We start from the raw sequence: 21,148 nt of genomic DNA, 5'->3' as shown, positions 1-21,148 counted from the left end.
AAAGAAAAAAAAAAAAAAAAATGGAATTCCAAAGAAATAGCTGCACTGCAGGTTCTCAAATTTTCCAACAACAAAACAATTCCGACGCACAAAAGTCCACGCATGCTTGGAATTAAGCAGAAGAGCCTCACTGGCTATTGAACTTCATTTTTCTCGGCTCGTCGTACGTGTTGTAAGTCACTGCGTTCTTGACGTTCGGAATTTCTGACAACATTTGTGTGACAAGTTTGAGCCAACATCCTTCAGGAAAAAAAATCTGCGGTTTTGTTGTCGGAAAATCCTATCGTGTGTACATAGCTTAAGAAGAAGCAGAGGAATAGTAAAGCGCAAACACTGTGCACTCGTACTAAAGAGGAGATACAGCATGCAAATATAATAGAGGAATATATCATTTATTCTGTCAAGGTATAACCATGTAAATGTGTTTTTAAATACTTTACCAGTCCAATGGTTTGCATATAATGACACAAAATCTATAAATATATTGATAAAAAAATAATGGCATTATAAGCACAAACTGGATAAAAACATTCTGTATTACTTGGGTGGGGTGTTGCCCATTGTTCAGGTTTCGCTGTGCTAGAACATTCTAATTGATGGTATGGTATCTATTGCTAGCTGCCTGCTTTGGGCATTATAGAATTCTGGGGAAATCTGGTGTGGTTGCAGGCGTCTATGTTGCTTCAACAGCGAAAAGTCCCTACCAGAGTTCCCAGATTAACCTATCTGGATGGATACTACCCTTATGGAATCTACATTATATATAATATATAAATCACTTTAGGAGAACACTGCTGGGAAGACCTTGTGGTCAGCAGCACAAAGCTGAAATTTCACCAATGCATCCACGGAGGATTAAGCCCACAGTGAAAAAAAATGATAGGACAGCATGACTGGTTCCATGACCATCTTCCTATCTGTATGCCTTCTACAAACTGGGAGTTATACAATCAAGGAAGTCAGAGATATCTACTGTATCTTAGCACATTCGTTTCATTTTGTGATAAGGCTGATGCAAAGTATTAGGTCTAGTACACACTATGAGAAAATTGGATTAACAATCGTCCAATTTTCCACGAAGGCGTGTATCATGATGTAACCAAGAATGATGTTAACGTGTGCGAAAATTCTTGAACAAAGGCACACGTAGCTGCATACTAGCTTTTTCCAGGTCATTCTATTCGACTATTTCCGTACGCTTACTGTACATACTGAACATAAATTGGACGTTGTGTTAACTTACAATAAAAATTTTCTAGCTTGCATCTCTGTTTTTTTTTTTAGAATGAGCTGTGGAAAGCTCTATACTAACGAACAGATAATCGGAAGATCGTTCCTTTCACAGAAATTTGTGCCCGCTTTTCTTATCGGGTGTACTATCCATTAAGTCCTGTACAAACAGGCAGAATATCAGGAGACATTTGCAAGTACAAAAAATACCATCCGACATGCTGCCCATGTGTATGTTGGTCAGTGGCCGGCTTCTGTCAGACGTGCATGCTGGAAAACCAGCAGCCGACCGACTCCTGATCAACACACTCAGCCAATGGCAAAGAGCGCCGACTGAAGTTTTATGGCGGGGGGGGGGGGGGGGGTGTTCCCCTGTCAGAACGGAACAGCTCAGTGGGGGAGATTGCTGTACTAACCTTGCATGGTTAGTACAGCGGCTCCAACCAGACCTGTCAGTTTTTTCTCATGCAACCCACGGGGTTGCACAAAAAAAAAATAGTGTGTACCCGGTTTTATTCTTTTCACTGCCAAGATAAAAAACAGTGGAGAATGAAAGCAAAAAATTGACAAATCCTACAGACAGGAAACCAGTGTACCTAAATTTCTTTTAGACCTTTTATTCTATGAATAGCATAGGACCCACTGATAATGGGTATTGATGCAGTAGTGGGCTTAGCACTATATGACCATATGGTGTAAACAAATCACCATATTTTTGAATATGTTCAGATGTTTTAAATAGAAGTGCAGGATTTAAATGTCATTTTTGTATGTGTGCGTTTTAATCTATTTTGTTCTGTTTGCGATCTTATAGCAGCACCACCTTTAATGTAAATGCAATTTTAGTGTGTGCCCCCAAGTCTGTTGTTTGTAACTTTTTTTTAAGTCTCACATATGTTCCTTGGCTTTTAAACCTCGGGGGTGGGTATTGAGGAGCACTCAGTGCAAAAGATCATGAGACAAAAAAGTAAAATCAAAGTAGCATTTGATGGGGCACAGTACTGGCATTTGACTGGCACAGTGGCAGCATTTGATGGGGCACAAGTGGCTGCATAGGATGGGGCACAGTGGTGGCATTTGACAGTTACAGGTGGCTGCATTTGATGCGGCACATCTCTGCTGAGAGCTGTCATTGGTTTCTAGGACCACCAGCATGGTAGCAACCAAGTAAGTCATGTGTTCCCGCCCCCTGCAGAGTGCTTCTCCATTTCAGCTACTGTCTTCTGCTTGCCAACTACAGGGCCTTGTAGCAACACAACTTGTTTTCGGCAGGTCAAAGCATCTTGCCATCTTCCCTGCGGCCATCAGATCCCATCCAGCAGGGAACACCATGATTTTTTGTACCAGGTGACACCAACCCTTAGTGACGCCACTGCTGCTGCAAAAAGCCGGAGGCAAAAATAAGGCATTCCCTTCAATAGGAGTTGCACAGTGGCTTAGGATTTGCACTTCTGCCTTGCAGCACTGGGGCCCCAAGTTTAAAACCCAGTCAGCACGCTATCTGTAAGAAGTTTGCATGTTCTCCCTGTCCTTGTGTGGATTTCCTCCAGGTACTGTGATACCCCTCCCTCCAAAGACATGGCTGTAGGTTAGATTGTAAGCTCTTTGAGGGGAGAGATTGATATAAATGTACAATCTGTAAAGAGCTGCGTACATTTTTGGCACTATATAAATACATGTAATAAATACATTTTTAGTGAGGTAATTTGAAAGAATCTTCTACCACAAAGGGTATGCAGATGGTGCTCCTTTACGTTTTATTTTGCCGACGAATCAAGTGTCAACAATGGTTTATCTAAAAAAAAAAAGGGGGAGTTTAACTTTAAAAGTGCCTGCTTGACCTGGATCTCAATAATGAGTTCTGAATTTATAGATTTACTTGTTCAGCTCTGCGTACAAGCTACACTATATGGCCAAAAGCATGTGGGCACCCCTCAACATAACTGAGTGCAGGTGCACAAGGTCAGTCCCATAAAGAAATGGCTTGATGAGTTTTGTGGGGAGAACTTGAGTGGCCTTCACAGAGCCTTGACCCCATTCCTGCTTTCCACTTCTACACAAATTTAAACCAGGTCATCTCATCCAACATCAACACCTGAGCTCAATAATGGCTCATTTGACTGAATGAGCACAAATTGCCACAAGCACTTCCCAAAATTTAAATGGAAAGTCTTGTCAATAGAGTAGTGGCTGTAACAAATACAAAGGAGGAGGTGACAACCCTATATTAATGCCCATGGTTTTGAACTGGGAAGCCCAACAAGCTCATACAAGTGTGACCATCAGGTGTCCACAAATTATAGGCATATAGCATATGTTTGGACCGCAGGTCGCTCATGCATAGTGACGTTTTTTTTCAATGAAGGTGCTTTTTTTTTTAAAGTAATTTTTAGTAACAAGGTGGACCCATAATGAAAACTTCAAAAAGGACAGTTATCGCTGTGATACATCAGCGTTCCACCACAAATGACCATAACTTTGTGCTTGACAAGTCCTCAAATCTCTTGCCAAACAGACTACCATTTAAAGAACACCCTTTTAAAGGCAGGTATTCCTGCTTGAATTTCAAGTTTCAGTTCAATTAGGTGACAAAATGCTGAAGTGGTTCATTCAGCGTTTGTCTGCTTCCCCTCACGTCCACGTTTTGACCAATACTCCCTGTAGACATCATCAAAGAGCTCCTTGCACGAAATGGTGGCGTTAAGTTTAGCACAGATCAGAAATGAACCCGCCATTTTCCGGTGCAAGGAGTAAGTTTCTTCGGGTGGAGGGGTAAGTCGGTGCTTCAGCATCACAGGAATCAAGTCGTGGATCCTTTTGGTTGTGTTCTGTGTACCAAAATTGAATGGCTCCTTAGAGGCAAAGGCCTCTCCTAGGATCATAACAGTATCTACGTGTGCTTCTTCAAATACCTGGAAAACAACAAATACTGGTTACTCACAATAAGGTACAGAAGTATCCTAATTTGGTTGGTTGGTTAGGCTGGGTATACACCCAACAATCTTACTGAACCCAACAATCTTACTGAACAACCTTGTTTAGATTTAGCTAAACTATGTAATATGCAGTGTTTATTTTGACCTCAATTTTCAATTTAGTTTTAGCCATAGTCCTTTGACTAAATGCCGTATTTTAGTCGACTAAAATGGTTTAGTCTTATTTTAGTCGACTAAAATCTCCAGTACATTTTAGTTGACTAAAATCAAATGGGCTTACTTAAATTGTAATACAGTATTTTAACATTTCTCTAGAATTGCCAAACTCATTATATACGCCTAGAGTAAAAAAATCTAATAATATGTTATTTCTGGTATTAAGGTTTGAACATTAACTACATAAACAGATTTAGACTTTGTAATATTATAGGGGTTGATTTACAAAAAGTTGAGAGTGCTAAATCTGATGCAGCTGTACATGGTAGCCAATCAGCTTCTATCTTCAGCTTGTTCAGTTAAAGCGGAGGTCCACCCTAAAGTGGACCTCCGCTCATCGGAACCCTCCCCCCCCCTCCGGCGCCACAATTGGCACCTTTCAGGGGGGAGGGGGGTGCAGATACCTGTACAGTACAGGTATCTGCACCCACTTCCGGGATAGCTCTCTGCGGAAAGGGGCGTAGATTACGCCCCTTTCCGCAAGTGCCCACCCCTTTCCGCAAGTGCCCCGCTGCCTGCTGGGAAACACACAGATCCCAGAGGCAGCGGGGACCGTCCTTATTGCGCAGTGCGATTCGCGCATGCGCAGTAGGGAACCGGGAAATGAAGCCAAAAGGCTCCATTTCCTGATTCCCATACCCAAGATGGCGGCGGCAGCACCTTACAGACGATCTAGAGATCGGCTTCGGGTGCCGACATCGCGGGCGCGCTGGACAGGTAAGTGTCACTATTTTAAAAGTCAGCAGCTGCAGCTGGCGGTGGACTCCCGCTTTAAGCTTTGACCAAAACAAACAAAACAAAGTAAACAAACAAAACAAACAAAAAAACAAAAACGTGAAGGCTAATTGGTTACTATGCACCAGATTTTGCGCTCTTAACTTTTAGTAAATGAACCCCATAAAGACTTTATAAATAAAACCAACTTTGCCAAAAAACAATATTTTTGTTTATTTATCAAACAGAAGTGCAACTTTAAAATAAAAAAATAAAACAACTGTAAACTCTATTGGCTGCACATATTACTTGCATATATTATCAATATTAAATGTTAAGGAAAAAAAATAAAGAAAAGCCTCTTAATTTTTTTTTCTTTCAGCAGCTTAAATAGATGTCCCCTACTTATATGTGGTAACGCAGTGTTAATTTTTATGTCAAATTTCAATTTAGTTTTAGTGGTAGTCTTTTGACTAAAAATGCCATTAGTTTTAGTTATATTTTAGTAAACTAAACTAGAGTTTCATCGATGAAATGAACACTGTTAATATGAGATTTTTCTAACCATGCGTTTAATTTAGATCTAATCAGGAAGGCCCGTTTACTACATTGTCGTTCCTTGACTTTACCCCCCATTCACACCTGATCATTTTTCTGCTCATCTTCCTTATAACCGACAACACACACAATCCCATTCTTTCCAACTGTCTATTTTAAACTGTCTGCTTTTTAAGAGTGTATTCAGGCATTTCTTATCCTATAGACTTCGACTGAAATGCCCGTAAATGTGCAATTTTGCATGTTTTTACACCGGAAGAATTCCTCTCTTCCAGCCCAACAAACAAAAGCTCCTGGAGCTTGACAGATGTGCAAAAATGCCTGCAAAAAGCCTGTATTACACCTGAGAAAAAAAAAAAAAACACCACATTTTAGGTTCACCAGGAGTATCTTCTGTTCAGCTTCATAGAATAGGTATTGGCTCTGCTTCATGAAACCCATGGATGCTTCGTTCCTCACTCCACAAATTTCAACTGATTTGTTATTTAACCACTTAAGTCCCGGACCATTTTGCTGGCCAAAGACCAGACTACTTTTTGCGATTGGAACTGCGTCGCTTTAACTGACAATTACGCGGTCGTGCGACATGGCTCCCAAACAAAACTGATGTCCCTTTTTCCCAACAAATACAGCTTTCTTTTGGTGGTATTTGATCACTCCTGCGGTTTTTATTTTTTGCGCTTTAAAACAAAAAGAACGACAATTTTGAAAAAAAAAAAAAAAAAAAAAACCACATTTTTTACATTTTGCTATAATAAATTTCCCCCAAAAATATATAAAAAAACATTTTTTTCCTCAGTTTAGGCCGATACATATTCTTCTACATATTTTTGGTTAAAAAAAAAAAAAAAATTAAAATATCGCAATAAGCGTTTATCGATTGGTTTGTGCAAAAATTATAGCGTTTACAAAATAGGGGATAGTTTTATGGCATTTTAATAGCGGCGATCAGCGATTTTATCGTGACTGCAACATTATGGCGGACACATCGGACATTTTTGGGACCATTGTCATTTATACAGCAATCAGTGTTTTACAAATGCACCGATTCCTGTGTAAATTAGACTGGCTGTGACAGGGTTAACCACTAGGTGGCAGTGTAGGGGTTAAGTGTGTCCTGTGGCGTGTTTCTATTTCTAGCTGGGTGGGGGGGGGTGGTGGCTGTGTGCGACACGTCACTGATCTCTGCTCCCTGTCATCGGGAGCAGAGATCAGTGACACTCTCACAAGGCAGAACGGGTAGATCCCTGTTCTTCCTCCCCGTGAGACAATTGCGGATATGCCCATTTTCCTGTCCGTGACATTCAGCCGACGTATATCGGCGTGCGCCAGTGGAGCAGTGGTTAAAGTGTATGAAAACCCCAAAATCAAAATCCCCCAACAGCACTATACCATCAGCTGTATATGTTGGGTGACCCACTCTCTTAAAATGTCACCTGCTGATCCTGCCAGTAAGAAGCTTCCTGCCCTAGATTGATAATACTACATAGATAGAGTAGGTCTATGCAGAAAACACACTATTGCCAGGTCATATGCCAGTATCTCCCCCCCCCACCAACAATTTCAGTTACAAAACCACCCTGACTCTCCGTACAGAAGTAGCATTTGTGTGTCACTAGTACACATGTGTACACATGTGGGATGTACTTAAATCGAAGTTCCACCAAAAGCAAGTCTGGAAATTGGAGGACAGGCAGACTGTTCGCTCAGCACATCCAGAAAACTGACCACACGGAGATGGATGTGATTTCATGCCAAGCGTAATCAGTTTGAAATAGGAAGGCATTGAGCCTGGTGGGACCACCAAGGATTTTACACAAAAGGAAGCAATACAAAGAGAACAGGATAATTTTCAACAGAAGTACACGGTACAGCAGTTCGGACTATGAAAATGCTGGGGTAACATTCTTTTAATGATAATTTATAGAAGAAAAAAAAAAAAACCTCTCAGCTAAACAGTATCATGATGAAAAATTCCTATGGTGATAAGTAGCATGAATTAAAATAAGAGTTCAAGAAGAACAAGAAAAAAAAATGTTTAGCAATGAATACTGGCATTACAAATGATAATGGAAAACTGAGCAAGCAACCTAAAATATAGTTCTATTGCATTTAACGTGGTTCCAAAGGCTCAAAGTTTTTCTATGTGTCAAGTTAAAAAAAAAAAAAAAAAAAAAAAAAAAAAAAAACACACCACACATTCTTGTTGCAGCTCCCTCCTCAGCCCCCACCCCTTTATACTTACCTGAGTCCCATCTCAATCCAGTGATGTGCACGAGAACAGCGGCTCTCCCGGGTCTCTCTCTCCAAATCAGCTCACACAGCAACGGGAACCATTGGCTTCTGCTGCTGTCAATCACAGCCAGTGAGCCACTAAAAAGAGAGAAGGGGTGGAATGGGGCTAAGCCACGCTGTGTGTGTGTGAGAATGGACACACAGAACATGGCTTGGGAGAGAGCCTGCTTGGGTGCCCCCATAGCAAGTGTCTTGCAAATCGGGGGAACTTGCCGGTGGGGAGGAGCCAGGACCACGGGTAGGGGACCTAAAAAGAAGAGGATGGGGGCTGTTCTGTGTGAAACCATTGTACAGAGCAGGCAAGTATAACATGTTTTTTTTTTTTTAGAAAATAGCAAATAGGATTCCTTTAGAATCACTTAAAATTTCCCTTCAACCCTCCTTGCCCCCTTTATGTAGGGTCTGCACTCATGGACTTTTCTTGCAGAGCTCAGGGTTGCAACATCCAGGAGCAATGTGTGCTCAACCTCTCCCAACCTCTTAGGCCCCTTTCACACTGTCAGACTGTTCAGGTCTGCCTGTCACTTTTGATGGCGGACCTGAACGGCGCTCCATGCTGGTCTATGGAGCAACGGATGTCAGCGGTGACATGTCCGCTGACATCCGACCCGGTTCGATCCGCTGTCCGTTTTCATCCGATCTCTCCATAGAAACCAGAGGTGCTCGGCAAGCCTCTCCCCGCTCAGTGAGCGGAGAGGAACCTGTTATCCGCAGGCTCAGAGAAGATCAATGGAGAGATCTCCCGCTAAGCTGGCAGACAGAGGCAGACTCCGAGGCAGTGGATCCGCCTAGTGAGAATGAGGCCTTAAAGTGTTTTTACATTTTTTGCAGTGTTTTAACATGCATTGCGTTAAGGCAGTCCACTGAAATGAATGAGCTCCCAGATCACAAAAAAAAAGTTCGGAAAATCTGATACGAACCCTTGTAATGCAACATACTCCCCCTCTGCAGCACAGGTGTGTGACCTTCAAAAGCTGGGGTACCAAAATGAATGGCAGCACAATACAATAACGTTACCGCAAAACAGAAGAAATATGGGGCTTAAAAGGCAGCACTGTCCACCAGTGCCTCTCTTAACTACATTGCTTTTTGTCTGTAGGCTTGCCATATTTTGTTTTCAATTTTTAAGGTGATCCTGCCCTTCCCTCTCTCCCTCAAGGACAAGCAATCTTGCTGTACTGTACAAGTAGCTTGCTCCGATCAGTAAGAACTACATCATCAAGACCGCTCATTGTGCAGCTGTCACGTCACTGCTTACAGAAGTGCACCCTTGGCTATGAAGTAGCCCAGCCATTGGTGTACAAATTGGAAACTGGTACAGAATAGGTGAGTAGTGCATAGCATAGAGATCTAAAAATCAGGTTTAAAATAAATAAAAATAAGGCGATCCATCATAATTTACATTGAACTTTTAAAAATAAAATTTTTCATGAAAGATTCAGTATAATTGTATATGTTATGTTGACCTTCAGACTTCAATACTGTGAATCACTAGCCCAAAACACATAACAAGATCAGATAAACCCATTAAGGGTGGGGACCAGTTCTCTCTTCTAAGCAAAGGAGAGGTTTTTTTGGAAAGTCACAAGGGACACTAAGATTCTAAAGTGATTTAATTACGATTGGGATGTGTTCCCATTTCCCAGAAATGGAAGGTTTTAGAAGCACACCACTACTGAAATTCAAAATCAATGCCATCTGATCAATAAGAAAGGGATCAGCCATTGTTTGATTAAATAAAGTCACAGCCAGGATTGGGTGAAGACCCTCCAGAGAACAGAGCTCTAGAAAGAGCTTAAAAAAGCTCATCAGTTGGGTCCTTAAAGACAGGAATGTGTTCCACTGGAACAGTGAGTGTCGTGTTAAGGCGGGACACTGTTTGATCTGCAGGGGCAATACACACACTGATTTTGTACAAAAACCTCACCAAATGAATGCAAAGCTAATAAGCGCTTGTGGGGGAAAACAGCTAATTAGAATGTTTCTGAAAAAGAAAGTTGAAAAAACATTAGTGCATAGGGAAAGTCTTCATGGCCTTAGGAGTTTTAGAGGGCTTAAAACTGGAGACTGCACTGGTAGCAGCAACAGGCTGATCTTCTAGTTTTAGAGTGGTGTGCATTGCATCAATAAGTAAAATTAACAAATTGCAAATAACTAGTTGATTTGGGCTATAAAGTCTTGCAGGACAGTAGTAAATCTCAGATAAAAGGGCAGAGGATGCAGCCGTACCCGATGCAGCTAAAGAGGACTCGGTTGGTGAGATAAACTCTAGGATTAGAGGGCAACACAACTCTGGGCTGCAGACATTGGCACTATCAGTAAGCGTGTTTTAAGCAGCCCCAGAGTTGCTATTAAATATATAAGCTGGAGGTACCCAATACAGCGTGATTGTCCCCTTTGTTTCTAGAATTAGACACGTTGCAACTGAGTGGAGCTAAGATGGCATACTCAAAGTAAGAGGCATAGCTTTAGATACTCCTGAAAACTGGGGTTGCACCGATACCGGGTTTTAATCGGAGAGTACCGATACTGTTGGTAAACTACTCGACGATACCGAGTACCAGGGCTGCTGATAAGGCAGTACAGCCAGCCCTCCTGTACTGGGCCCCTTTAGTTCAAAAGGGGGGCCCGGAAGCCTGCCCAGCAGGAGGGCCAGACACAGGACCTCTTAATGCAGCTGCAGGCATTTGTTTTTCAAGCTTCCACCCAAGGCTTCTTTTCTGGTGGGACTTGCCAGAACTCCATGACTCGAAACCTGTTGTCGCCTTGTTGCTTTCCATGGTGTAAATCCAACTGGTATAGAGTCTCCATGTCTTCTGTATTACCGGCTCCCCAGCGTGTGTGTGTGTGTAGTTTCCCTTTTGCTAGTGGTTAGCCGGTGGCCTTGTGTCCTGTCACTGCTGTCTGTAGTCCTCTTCTGATGGTTCGTTCAGTTCATATTTTAGTGGAGCCCTCCGTGGATGAACAGGACCTGGCAGCTTATCATGCTGACCCAACAGCTGCCGACAGGTACTCTAAACATTCGGATTCCACTGGTGTGTGCAGCGGCTTTCTCCCTCCCTGTCCTGGAGACCCATTGAGCCATTCCCCCGTGGATTCTTCTACACACATAAGATCATTGATCATGGTTTTAACCAAGTGGCTTATTACAGAGTAATTTATACATATACAAAATTTGAACTTTGGTTGCCTGCATTAAACTTTGGTTACTTTGTTCCCTTGTTTGCAAGTCCTGTAAGATCTCAGCATATGCTGTGGCAGATTACATATGGACTTTTATTATTTTATTAATTTATTCTCAATTCATTCATTTTTGATCATTACCCTTTTTTTTTTTTTTAAGAAAAACGAGTTTATTGGTAAATGGCACAGTATAAAAAAAAAAAAAAAGAGTTACAGTTTTTGGTACATTCGGCAGCTAAGAGTAATAACAACTAGGAGCAGCTCCTCCACATCGAAAAACACAGGACAGATCTATTAAAACTATGTCATTATACATGTGTAAGTACTGCAGCTGTGCTGCATAGTAAATCGAGAAGCAGGAGAAAAACCATTATCACATGAAAACACATCAATCGCACAGAGCACCCATGAAGGTCTCAACACGTCAGTAGATCCAATTCCCACAAGTATCTGGGTCATTAAGCCAACGATCCCAGATCTTATTAAATTTGTTTGGGCACCCCCTGTGTGCATATATGACTTTCTTCATTGGCAAAGTTGAATTAACCTCAGCTACCCAAGCCCTGAGTGTCGGGGTTTCTGGCCGCATCCATAACCGGGCAATTAACTTCCTAGCACTGAACAATGTTTCTTGGATGAAAATAGCACTTGAGGGTTCCGCCGGGACGTCCAGTTCCAGGCCTAATCAACAAGTTTTAGGGTCCACCTGAAGGGGGGAGCCCATATGGTCATGGAGGAATTAAACCACTTGCAGCCAGAAGGCCTGGACGTCCGGACAAGACCACATCAAATGGTAAAAGGAGCATGGGAGACTCCCACAATGTGGACACCCCGGTTCCAGGGAGGGTTTGTATCTGCGAATTCTGGCAGGTGTAAGATAGGATTTGTGTAGGATGTACAGTTGAGTCAGTCTGTCAGTTATCCTAGGGGGAAACTTGATCATTACCTTTTTTAATTGATATTTTAATCTTTCAATATTTTCCTTCTTTTTGTGAGAGTCATTGTTACTGATTTCATTTATTTCCAGAACTCCGCTCTGGCACTTCCACTGATGGACACAGGCAGCGGGGCGGTGACTATTTTTAAACTGGGATGTGAACTGGAGCAGCGCCTGCCGACATTGCTTCTGTAGTTCCGGACAGTCAATGACAGTCCCAGGCAGAGTGATTCGCAGCTGCACTCCACCTCTCCCTGGATTTCTGCTTTCTGTGCTAGGAGCAGGCTGCAGGGAGAGGGAGAGCAGAGCTGCCTGTGCTTATTTCGCAGTGTTTAGCAAGTGATGAGATTCCTGGCATCACATCCCATTATACACTTCTGTCTTCTCCTGGCTGGATTTTTAATTTAGGACCTCTTTTTCACTTGTAGTGAAATGCGTTTGGATTACTCTTCAGGGCCTGTTCACACTAGAGCAGTGGCTGAGGTTTTTCTGCAATTTATGACCGTCAGTCAGTGCTAGGGCACACAGAATACAATTGTTTTCTATGTGCCTCGTTCTCACTGTAATACAGCCTGAAGGTACAGTGCAGGGAGCTGCAATAAAATGCAGAAATGCTTCATTTTATTGCAGCTCACACAAAGGCATCACATGTCAACCCACAGCAGTACAATGCATCGTGCTCTGGTTCAGCGACACTTTGTGCACTTTAAATAAAGTTAACCAAAAAATTCAAAAAGAACTGTGTGTGATGCAAAAAAACACACGCATCACACCACCCCTACTGCTAGCTTACTGCAGCTGAAACTGCTTCCTGCAGACTAAACAGCTCCAGTTTACTGTGCAGGCAAGTGTGAATGGGCACTTAGAGAGCGTTGTATTGCTTTCTTACCGCCTGTTTTAACCATCTAAATGCCAGACTGCCATGCCACAGAATGTGCATTGTGTGTGGTTGCAGTGTGGCCCGGCTTGGGGCAGGATGGGGCCCCCCCCCCCCATCAGGTAGGCTGTATAGGGCCCAATGATTCCTAACAGTGGCCCTACCAAGTACCGATACTTTGTGGTGCAATTCGCATCAATGCAAAATAAATGGGCTCAAATCGCACTGCAAATAATTGCATGCGATTTGCACAGGAATGTGGTGTGATTCCTGTCCGAATCGTATGTGGTTTCTCCCACCACACGTGTACGTGTACGTGTAGGTGTGCGTGTGTGTGTATAAAGGAAAGCGCCATCTAGTGGGCAGTTTATTAAACAGGTTTTTAACTCACATTAAATCTGTAAGGTGAACTTACACTGGAGCCCCTTCCCATCGCACTAAGCTAGAGTCCGGCGATCCCCCTCTCTGAAAGATCGTATCGCTGCTTTACCAGTCCGGGGATTTGAAATCCCCGTGGCTTGCTCTCTTCGACTGCCACAAGGTCCTTGGAGGAGCAGCAGCAGGGTAATACTTCCTTAATGCTGTATGGCAGGAAAGAGTGAGGAATGCACAAGACACATTACCTAATGGATGTTATTAGTGCACAGTCCTACAGTCTACCACCCTTTCTGTGGTAGAAACCAGTGGGAACAGGAAGCATAGACTCCCCCAGCGCCCTATAAAAATGTGGTAGATACTGATGCTCAGCCTGCCTGGTCTAGAGTCCCATGTGGAACCCAATGTGTGTAGATCACTTCCAGGCTATCCCTGCAACATCCAGTCCAGAGGAATCCAGATGCAGTACTCTGGCATGGTCATCCTCAGTCTCACCTTCAGATAGCTGCAAATGAAAAGACAAGCTCCAACACTGATGCAAGGAGATTCTTGCATTAGGAAAAATAAAATAAAAAAGGATTGGTCAGCTGGATGGCCACTTGTAGGGACACCAGGGAGAAATTTGAGCATACATGGGCACCATGGAAGGCCCATGTCCAGACCGCAACTGTGGCTACATCCAGTTTAGATGTCGCGCTTCTTGCCCTAGCAGACCCTGAATTTGGGAGACTTGTCCAGGCGAACCTTCCTCCTCCGAATGCACCTTCTGCTGGTGAGTTGAACACATAATCCGGTGAGGCATGAGGTCCACACTTCTTTTCCCACCCCCATCCCAACTCTCTTCTCTTTCTGTTTCCCCTTTGTCTCTATACATACTCTAATGGAAGATGTTTGGTTTTGGTTGACTTCATATGTTCTTCCCCTTTACTATGCGGTAGGAGTCACTTGTACAGCTTTAACAGTGTTAAGGGGGCACCCCGCCCTCTTCTAGTATGGGAGAGGGACCTGCTCATGGGATCGAATGTCTGGAGCGGGAAGGGTGATACCCTGGGTTGGTTGAATGGAAGTCACTCTCTGCCACCATGTATGCTTACATGTAACTTGACTAGGTTGTATGTATCCCTCCACCCCCATGGAACCCCCCCCCCTTTTTTTTTTTTTTCTTCTCCTCTTCCCCCTTATTTTCCCAATGTATGTTGATTTTTTGTGTTGTTTCTCCTTCTCTTTGTTAAATTTTGAAAATAACAATAAAATACCAATTACAAAAAAAAAAAAAGGATTGGTCTTTTAACACATCATAGCTGAAAACATCCATCCTCTTAGGTCACATCATAGCCGAAGACGTCCATCCTCTTAGGTCACATCATAGCTGAAGTTATCCTCTTAGGTCACATCATAGCTGAAGACGTCCATCCTCTTAGGTCACATCATAGCCGAAGACGTCCATCCTCTTAGGTCACATCATAGCCGAAGACGTCCATCCTCTTAGGTCACATAATAGCTGAAGATGTCCATCCTCTTAGGTCACATCATAGCCGAAGTTATCCTCTTAGGTCACATCATAGCCGAAGTTATCCTCTTAGGTCACATCATAGCTGAAGACTTCGATCCTCTTAGGTCACTGATGCTTTTAGTAGGTGGGTGATCATGGACTGACCCCCCCACAGATTTGTTTGCCAGTGTCCAATTCTCCTGTAGGCAGAAGTATGAATGAATGAATAATTTGTATAGCACTACAATGCAAACTGAATCGACTCAAGGCACTGTATTCGTGCTTTGTTGTCAATCTTCTTAGAAGAGGTAGGTCTTTGATTGTTTTCTTCCATGCGGATGTAGGTCGGTAGAGCTACCCGACTGGGAAATACTTCCTGTGTCCCTCAACGGATGAGAAAGAAAAGGAGCATTCATCTGAAGTGTGGCTGTCCTCAGTTTACTTTTCAGTGAACACAGCTTAATATGAATGAGTCAAGATTTCAGGGAAAGCACCCAGTAGATCTACTTCTAGCTTACATACGGCAGTCACATCATTTTCAGATTGATCACACAAGATATCATATTTTAGCTACACTTCATCTTGGCATTTGTACTAAAGAACCGGCTCATTTTATTACCATCACAACAAACTGTAAATACAAAAGTTCTTTATACAGATAACTAGCTGCCTGCGGCTAATTCGCTGACTGTGCAACATTTGTTTGTACTTAGTACAATTAATCCAGGAGGAGCTCTGTAGTCAGCTGCAGCTGGGAAAGGTAGTTGCTGTAGTATAATCTGCAATATAACAGATCATCACTCTAAAAAGGATGTCCCGAGCTTTTCCGTACATCAAATCACCGATTACAATGGCTCGGGAGAAACTATCTGCCTTACGTGTTCATGGCTGGGGAACATTTAACAATGGAAATGGAACACAGCAATGTCCTGACCAGCCTGCTGTACAGACACCGTGTTCCTCAGCATGGACAGTGACAGCTATGAGAGCTTTACATCTGGAACAGTAAGCAGAGAATCAGCAGAACACCACAATCTCTACTCCAGATCCCGAACGTTCATTGCATATTTGGCCAAATTCCGACCGCACATCTGACCTCCATATGCTACTGATGGCCAGCTTAAGCCTTAAAAACACACAAGCATTGTTCAATCCCTGTAATGCTAGTTTAAACGGCACCAGCAAGTATTTGATAAGCATCAAATAGCTTACTAAAAGTGACCTGTTACCTTACCACAAAGGGCACTTAAAGAAAAAATTTCAGTTTTGGCATATTTTTTTACATAGTTACATTAGTTCAAGTATGACCAATGTACACTTACTGGCCACTTTATTAGGTACACCTTGCTAGTACCAGATTGGATGCCCCCCTCTGTGTTCAGAACGGTCTTCATTCTTCGTGGCATAGATTCAACAAGGCTTTGGAAACATTCCTCAGAGATTTTGGTCCATATTGACATAGCATCACACAGTTGCTGCAGATTTTTCGGGATGATGATGGATGGATGGATGATGACGATGGATGATGGATGATGATGAATCTCCCATTTCACCACATCCCAAAGGTGCTCTATTGGATTGAGATCCTGCGACTGTGGAGGCCATTGGAGTATGGTGACCTCATTGTCATGTTCAATAAACTAATGGCGAGATGATTTGAGCTTTGTGACATGGTGCATTATCCTGCTGGAAGGAGCCATCAGAAGATGGGTACACTGTAGTCATAAAGGGATGGACATGGTCAGTAACAATACTCAGGTAGGCCGTGGCATTTAAACAATGCTCAATTGGTACTAAGGGGCCCAAAGTGTGCCAAGAAAATATCCCCTACACCATTACACCACCAGCCTGAACCGTTAAAACAAGGCAGGATGGATCCATGCTTTTATGTTATTTACGTCAAATTCTGACCCGACCATCTGAATGTCGCAGCTGAAATCAAGACTTATCAGACCAGGCAACGTTTTTTCCAATCTTCTATTGGCCAATTTGGGTGAGCCTGTGCGAACTGTAGCCTCAGTTTCGTGTTCTTAGATGACAGGAGTGGCACCCGGTGTGGTCTTCTGCTGCTGTGGCCCATCTGCTTCAAGGTTCGATCTAGATGCCTAAATGAATTAAGTCGCTGCCATGTCAGTGGCCGATTAGTAATTTGTGTTACCAAGCAATTAAACAGGTGTACCTAATAAAGTGGCCGGTGAGTGTATGTGACCTGAGTCTTAGTGGGCATCGGTTGCAGGGGAGAGGCGGGAACGCCAACAACAGCTGGGACATGGTAATGAGGATATGACTTCCGTAAATTCCCAGCTGTTGTCGAGTGCTCCCTCTGCTCCCCTGCAGTGCCTGCTCACTAACACAGGGGATAACGTGAGAGGATTCAAAAATAATAGGTAAGCAGGCACATTTTTTTTAGGTAGCAGTCAAACTACTAACACAAATTCCCAGCTCACTTACCAGCCAGCCCAACTGCAACAAACCTGTGTAATAGTTCATGTTAAAACCAAGGGGTTAAGTTTGCACGCATCTGCAAATACAGGCGTAAGCTGCAGAGGCCACGTCACAGCACCCCAATGTACTGCAGTCCTAACTTTATACATTTTGAGAGTCTCTAGAGTTAGACCACATATATACTGTAATAATGGATAGATTAAAGAGGTTGTAAACCCAAAGTAAAAAACAAAAAACCAAACCTGTAAGACAAAAGCATAATGAGCTAGTATGCATCGCATACTAGCTCATTATGAAATACTTACCTTAGAACGAAGCCCTGCAGCGGCGCCTGCACACCACTGACATCGGATTTACAGGCTTCCTGCGCTATGATTGGCCGGAGCTGCGATGACGTCACTCCCGCGCATGCATTGCTGGCGTATAGAGTAAATATCCCCTAAACGGTGCAAGTCTAGGAGAAATTTACAGTACCTATAGGCAAGACTTATTATAGGCTTACCTATAGGTGAAAACAAAATAGGGGAGTTTACTTCCTCTTTAAGGGCAAGTATGCCTGGAGGGAGCCCACCCCTCCTTAAAGGTATAGGAACGCACTGGACACTCGGCAATAGCACAATGGAAATGAAGGTATCCAGTGCATCCCCTCAATAGCAGGAGGGGGGAAGGAAACATTTTTAGGACTAGTTAGTGTTTTGCTGGAATTTTACTTCAAACCATACTCTAGAGCAGTGATGGCAAACCTCTTTGAGCCAGAGTGCTCAAATTGAAACACAAACCAAATTACAGTGGAATCTCGGATTACGAACATACTCCATTCCAGGAGTATGCTCGTAATCCAAAAGTACTTGCATATCAAAGCGAGTTTTCCCATTGAAGTCAATGGAAACTAAAATAATTTGTTCCGCATTGACTTCAATGGTGATGCAATACCGCATGTGGCCAGAGGCGGGGGGCGCCAGAGAGCCTCGGAAACTGCCGAAAAGGCCCGAGCACACTTCGGCAAACCTCGGAAAGACTCCGTTCACGAGCCTTTCCAACGTTTGCCGAGGTCAGCCAAACTGTCCTCGGGCCTTTCCGTGCATTTCTGAATGTGGTTCGGCTCTGGCGCCCCCCCACCGCAGGCCAAAAGTGGTACTGCACACCGCTTTTGCACACCACTTTTGGCCTGCACACTGCTTTTGGCCTGAATCCTGCTTGCAACACTCGCAAACCGAGTTAGTAACTTTAGAAATACAGTGCTCGTTTTGCGAAACGCTTTTTAACTGCGTTACTCACAAACCAAGGTTCCACTGTATTTATTTCAAAGTGCCAACACTGCAATTACCATCTTTGATGATGCTGTGTGTGTTTGACAGTGGAACGCATGTGCATGGTGCCTGGGCCCTCTTTTTTTTTTTTTCTTTTTTTATTATGATGTTTGGAGGATTGTCATAACCTTATGAAATAATGCTTAGGACAACCCTCTAAACACCATATAAAAAGAATAGACAACGTTGTCACCCTAAAAAACACACTCAAGGGCCCAGGCACCATACACATGCAATCCGTTGTCAAACACGCACAGCATATCGGCTATACACATACATAGCTGTAATCAGATCACTTCTGCAAATGACACAGCCAAATGATTTCTGATGTGTTCAATGTAAACCCCCCCCCCACATCACAGCACATGCTCATCAAGTTCTGTAGACTTTCCTCTTACGGTTCCTGATGCAGACACGCAGCCACCCAGGTGATGATCGCCCACCCCAGGAGGGATTGCAGTCAGTTAAGTGCACACCTGGCTCCAGGGTCCAATGTTGGTGTGCCTGGCAGCAGCTTCTCCTTTTGTTCGGGCCTGTGATTGCCCTCTTCCTACTGCTGCCCCTCCTCATCAACTACAGCCACCATCACAGCCTCCCATTGACTCTACCCCCACCATGTGTTCCACCTGCCAAACTTCATTCAACCCAGCATCAACGCTTCGTCTCGTCCACCCCGGACATGTCACCTCTGGCCCCAGAGCAGTGTAGAAGATGTAGTTTTGGGGGGGGGGGAACGGACGAGATACACCTCGTATAGGATTTTGAGGGAGTATAGCTTGCATGCTCACATAGAGTGCTCTGCATGCCAGCTGTGGCATGCGTGCCATGAGTTCGCCATCGCTGCTCTAGAGTGAAGAATGTAGACTTGGTTTAAACTGCACAGTATCCTGAGGCTTTTTCTTTTGTGCACACAATGCAGAGATTTAATATTGTATTGTTGTCAGGCTTCTATTTTTAGGACTGGTCCCAGACTCCTTGATTTATTGCAGTATTTCAAAACCAACCACAGAGCGCCCTATGATCGACTCTCATTTGTCAGATAATATTAACAGCTATTGGTACTTTTTTTCCCCACTCTTGCAACTCTTACCTTTGTTTCGTACCCAGTGAGAAATTTGAGGTCTCTGGATTTCTGGAGAACTCTTGCTCGATCCCCTTCTGCGGCTGCTTTCACAACCTGTGGGATTTAGAGTGGTATTCAGTCATTGGACCTATTAGGTTAGAACATCACATGTATAACTGCCAGGGACAACATGAACCATTCTTCCTTCAGAACCTGTCAATTCACAAGTCTGAACATTAAGGAGTGACAACCTGTGTTTCACTAGAACTGGGCTTGATCCAAATTTGCCATCAGATCACTAATACTGCCCACTTTCTGGTGCCATCTACAGACGAAAAGGTCTGTAGAAGAGGCAGAGGTTTGGGAACTGGAGAGAGCACAGAAAATGCAACAAATTGCATGACAGCTTTTTTGATGTCCTACCTGCAACCCTAAGGCCCCTTTCACATGGACGGACCGATTGGGGCCACCTATCAGTTTCTCAGGTGGAGCCCTTCAGACTATCCATAGCTCTCTATGGAGCGGCAGATGTCAACAGACATGTGTCCGTTGACACCGGGCAACATTTAATCCTCACCTGCTGCTGAAAACTGATGGATGGGGATTCGTTCCCCATCTGTCCTGTGGATTGGATGACGCTCGGATGGAAACGGACAGGCGGTCCATTTCCATCCAACAGCTCATAGAGGATCTCTGCATCAGTGGAGTGGACACGGACCTGTCACCCGTCTTCTCAGCGGTGATCAGCAGAACGAGCAGACAGATCTGCTGGTAGACTGAGCCAGTGTGAAAGGGACCCAACTCTCTTTCCCAATAGAAATGATAGATGGGTTTTTCACAATATACACTAAAATGTTAAAAATTCACATTCTTAAATGGTAGCAGAAAGGCTGGCCAAAGACCAGAGCACATTTTGCAATTCGGCACTGCGTAGCTTTAACTGACAATTGCGCGGTCGCGCGACATGGCTCCCAAACAAAATTGACGTCCCTTTTTTCCCCACAAATAGAGCATTCTTTTGGTGATCACCTCTGCAATTTTTATTTTTTGCGCTATAAACAAACAGAGCGACAATTTTGAAAAAAAAATTTTTTTTTACTTTTTGCTATAATAAATATCCCCCCAAAAAAAATACAAAAAAAAAATTTTTTTTCCTCAGTTTAGGCCAATACGTGTTGTTCTATATATTTTTGGTAACAAAAAAAATTGTAATAAGCGTTTGATTGATTTGCGCAAAAGTTATAGCATCTACAAATAGGGGATAGTTTTATGGCATTTTTATTAATAATTTTTTTTTTTACTAGTAATGGCGGCAATCTGTGATTTTTATCGTGACCGATATTATGGTGGACACATCGGACAATTTTGACACATTTTTGGGACCATTGTCATTTTTACAGCGATCAGTGCTATAAAATTGCACTTATTACTGTAAGAATGACACTGCCAGTGAAGGGCTTAACCACTAGCTGGCTAGGAAGGGGTTAAGTGTGTCCTAGGGAGTGATTCTAACTGTT

General features: G+C 43.3%; 1 protein-coding gene across 1 annotated transcript in view; it reads right to left on the bottom strand.

The window, feature by feature from the left end:
* Nucleotides 1–373: 373 nt before the first annotated feature.
* COQ8B (coenzyme Q8B) overlaps nt 374–21,148 on the bottom strand; it is an 87,932-nt gene continuing 67,157 nt past the window's right edge. The window contains exons 14-15 of the mRNA XM_077482212.1: nt 19,659–19,745; nt 374–4,142 (exon numbers count right to left, since the gene is read on the bottom strand). Coding sequence (XP_077338338.1) covers nt 3,837–4,142; nt 19,659–19,745 — 393 coding nt within the window. The 3' untranslated portion in view covers nt 374–3,836. The remainder of the gene's footprint in view (nt 4,143–19,658; nt 19,746–21,148) is intronic.

Source organism: Lithobates pipiens, unplaced genomic scaffold (assembly GCF_037356315.1).
Source record: "Lithobates pipiens isolate NorthernLeopardFrog02 unplaced genomic scaffold, aLitPip1_a1.2 Scaffold_1, whole genome shotgun sequence".
Lineage (NCBI taxonomy): Eukaryota > Metazoa > Chordata > Amphibia > Anura > Ranidae > Lithobates > Lithobates pipiens.
Note: the sequence above shows the minus strand (reverse complement) of the source record. Positions and strands in the feature narration are given on the sequence as shown.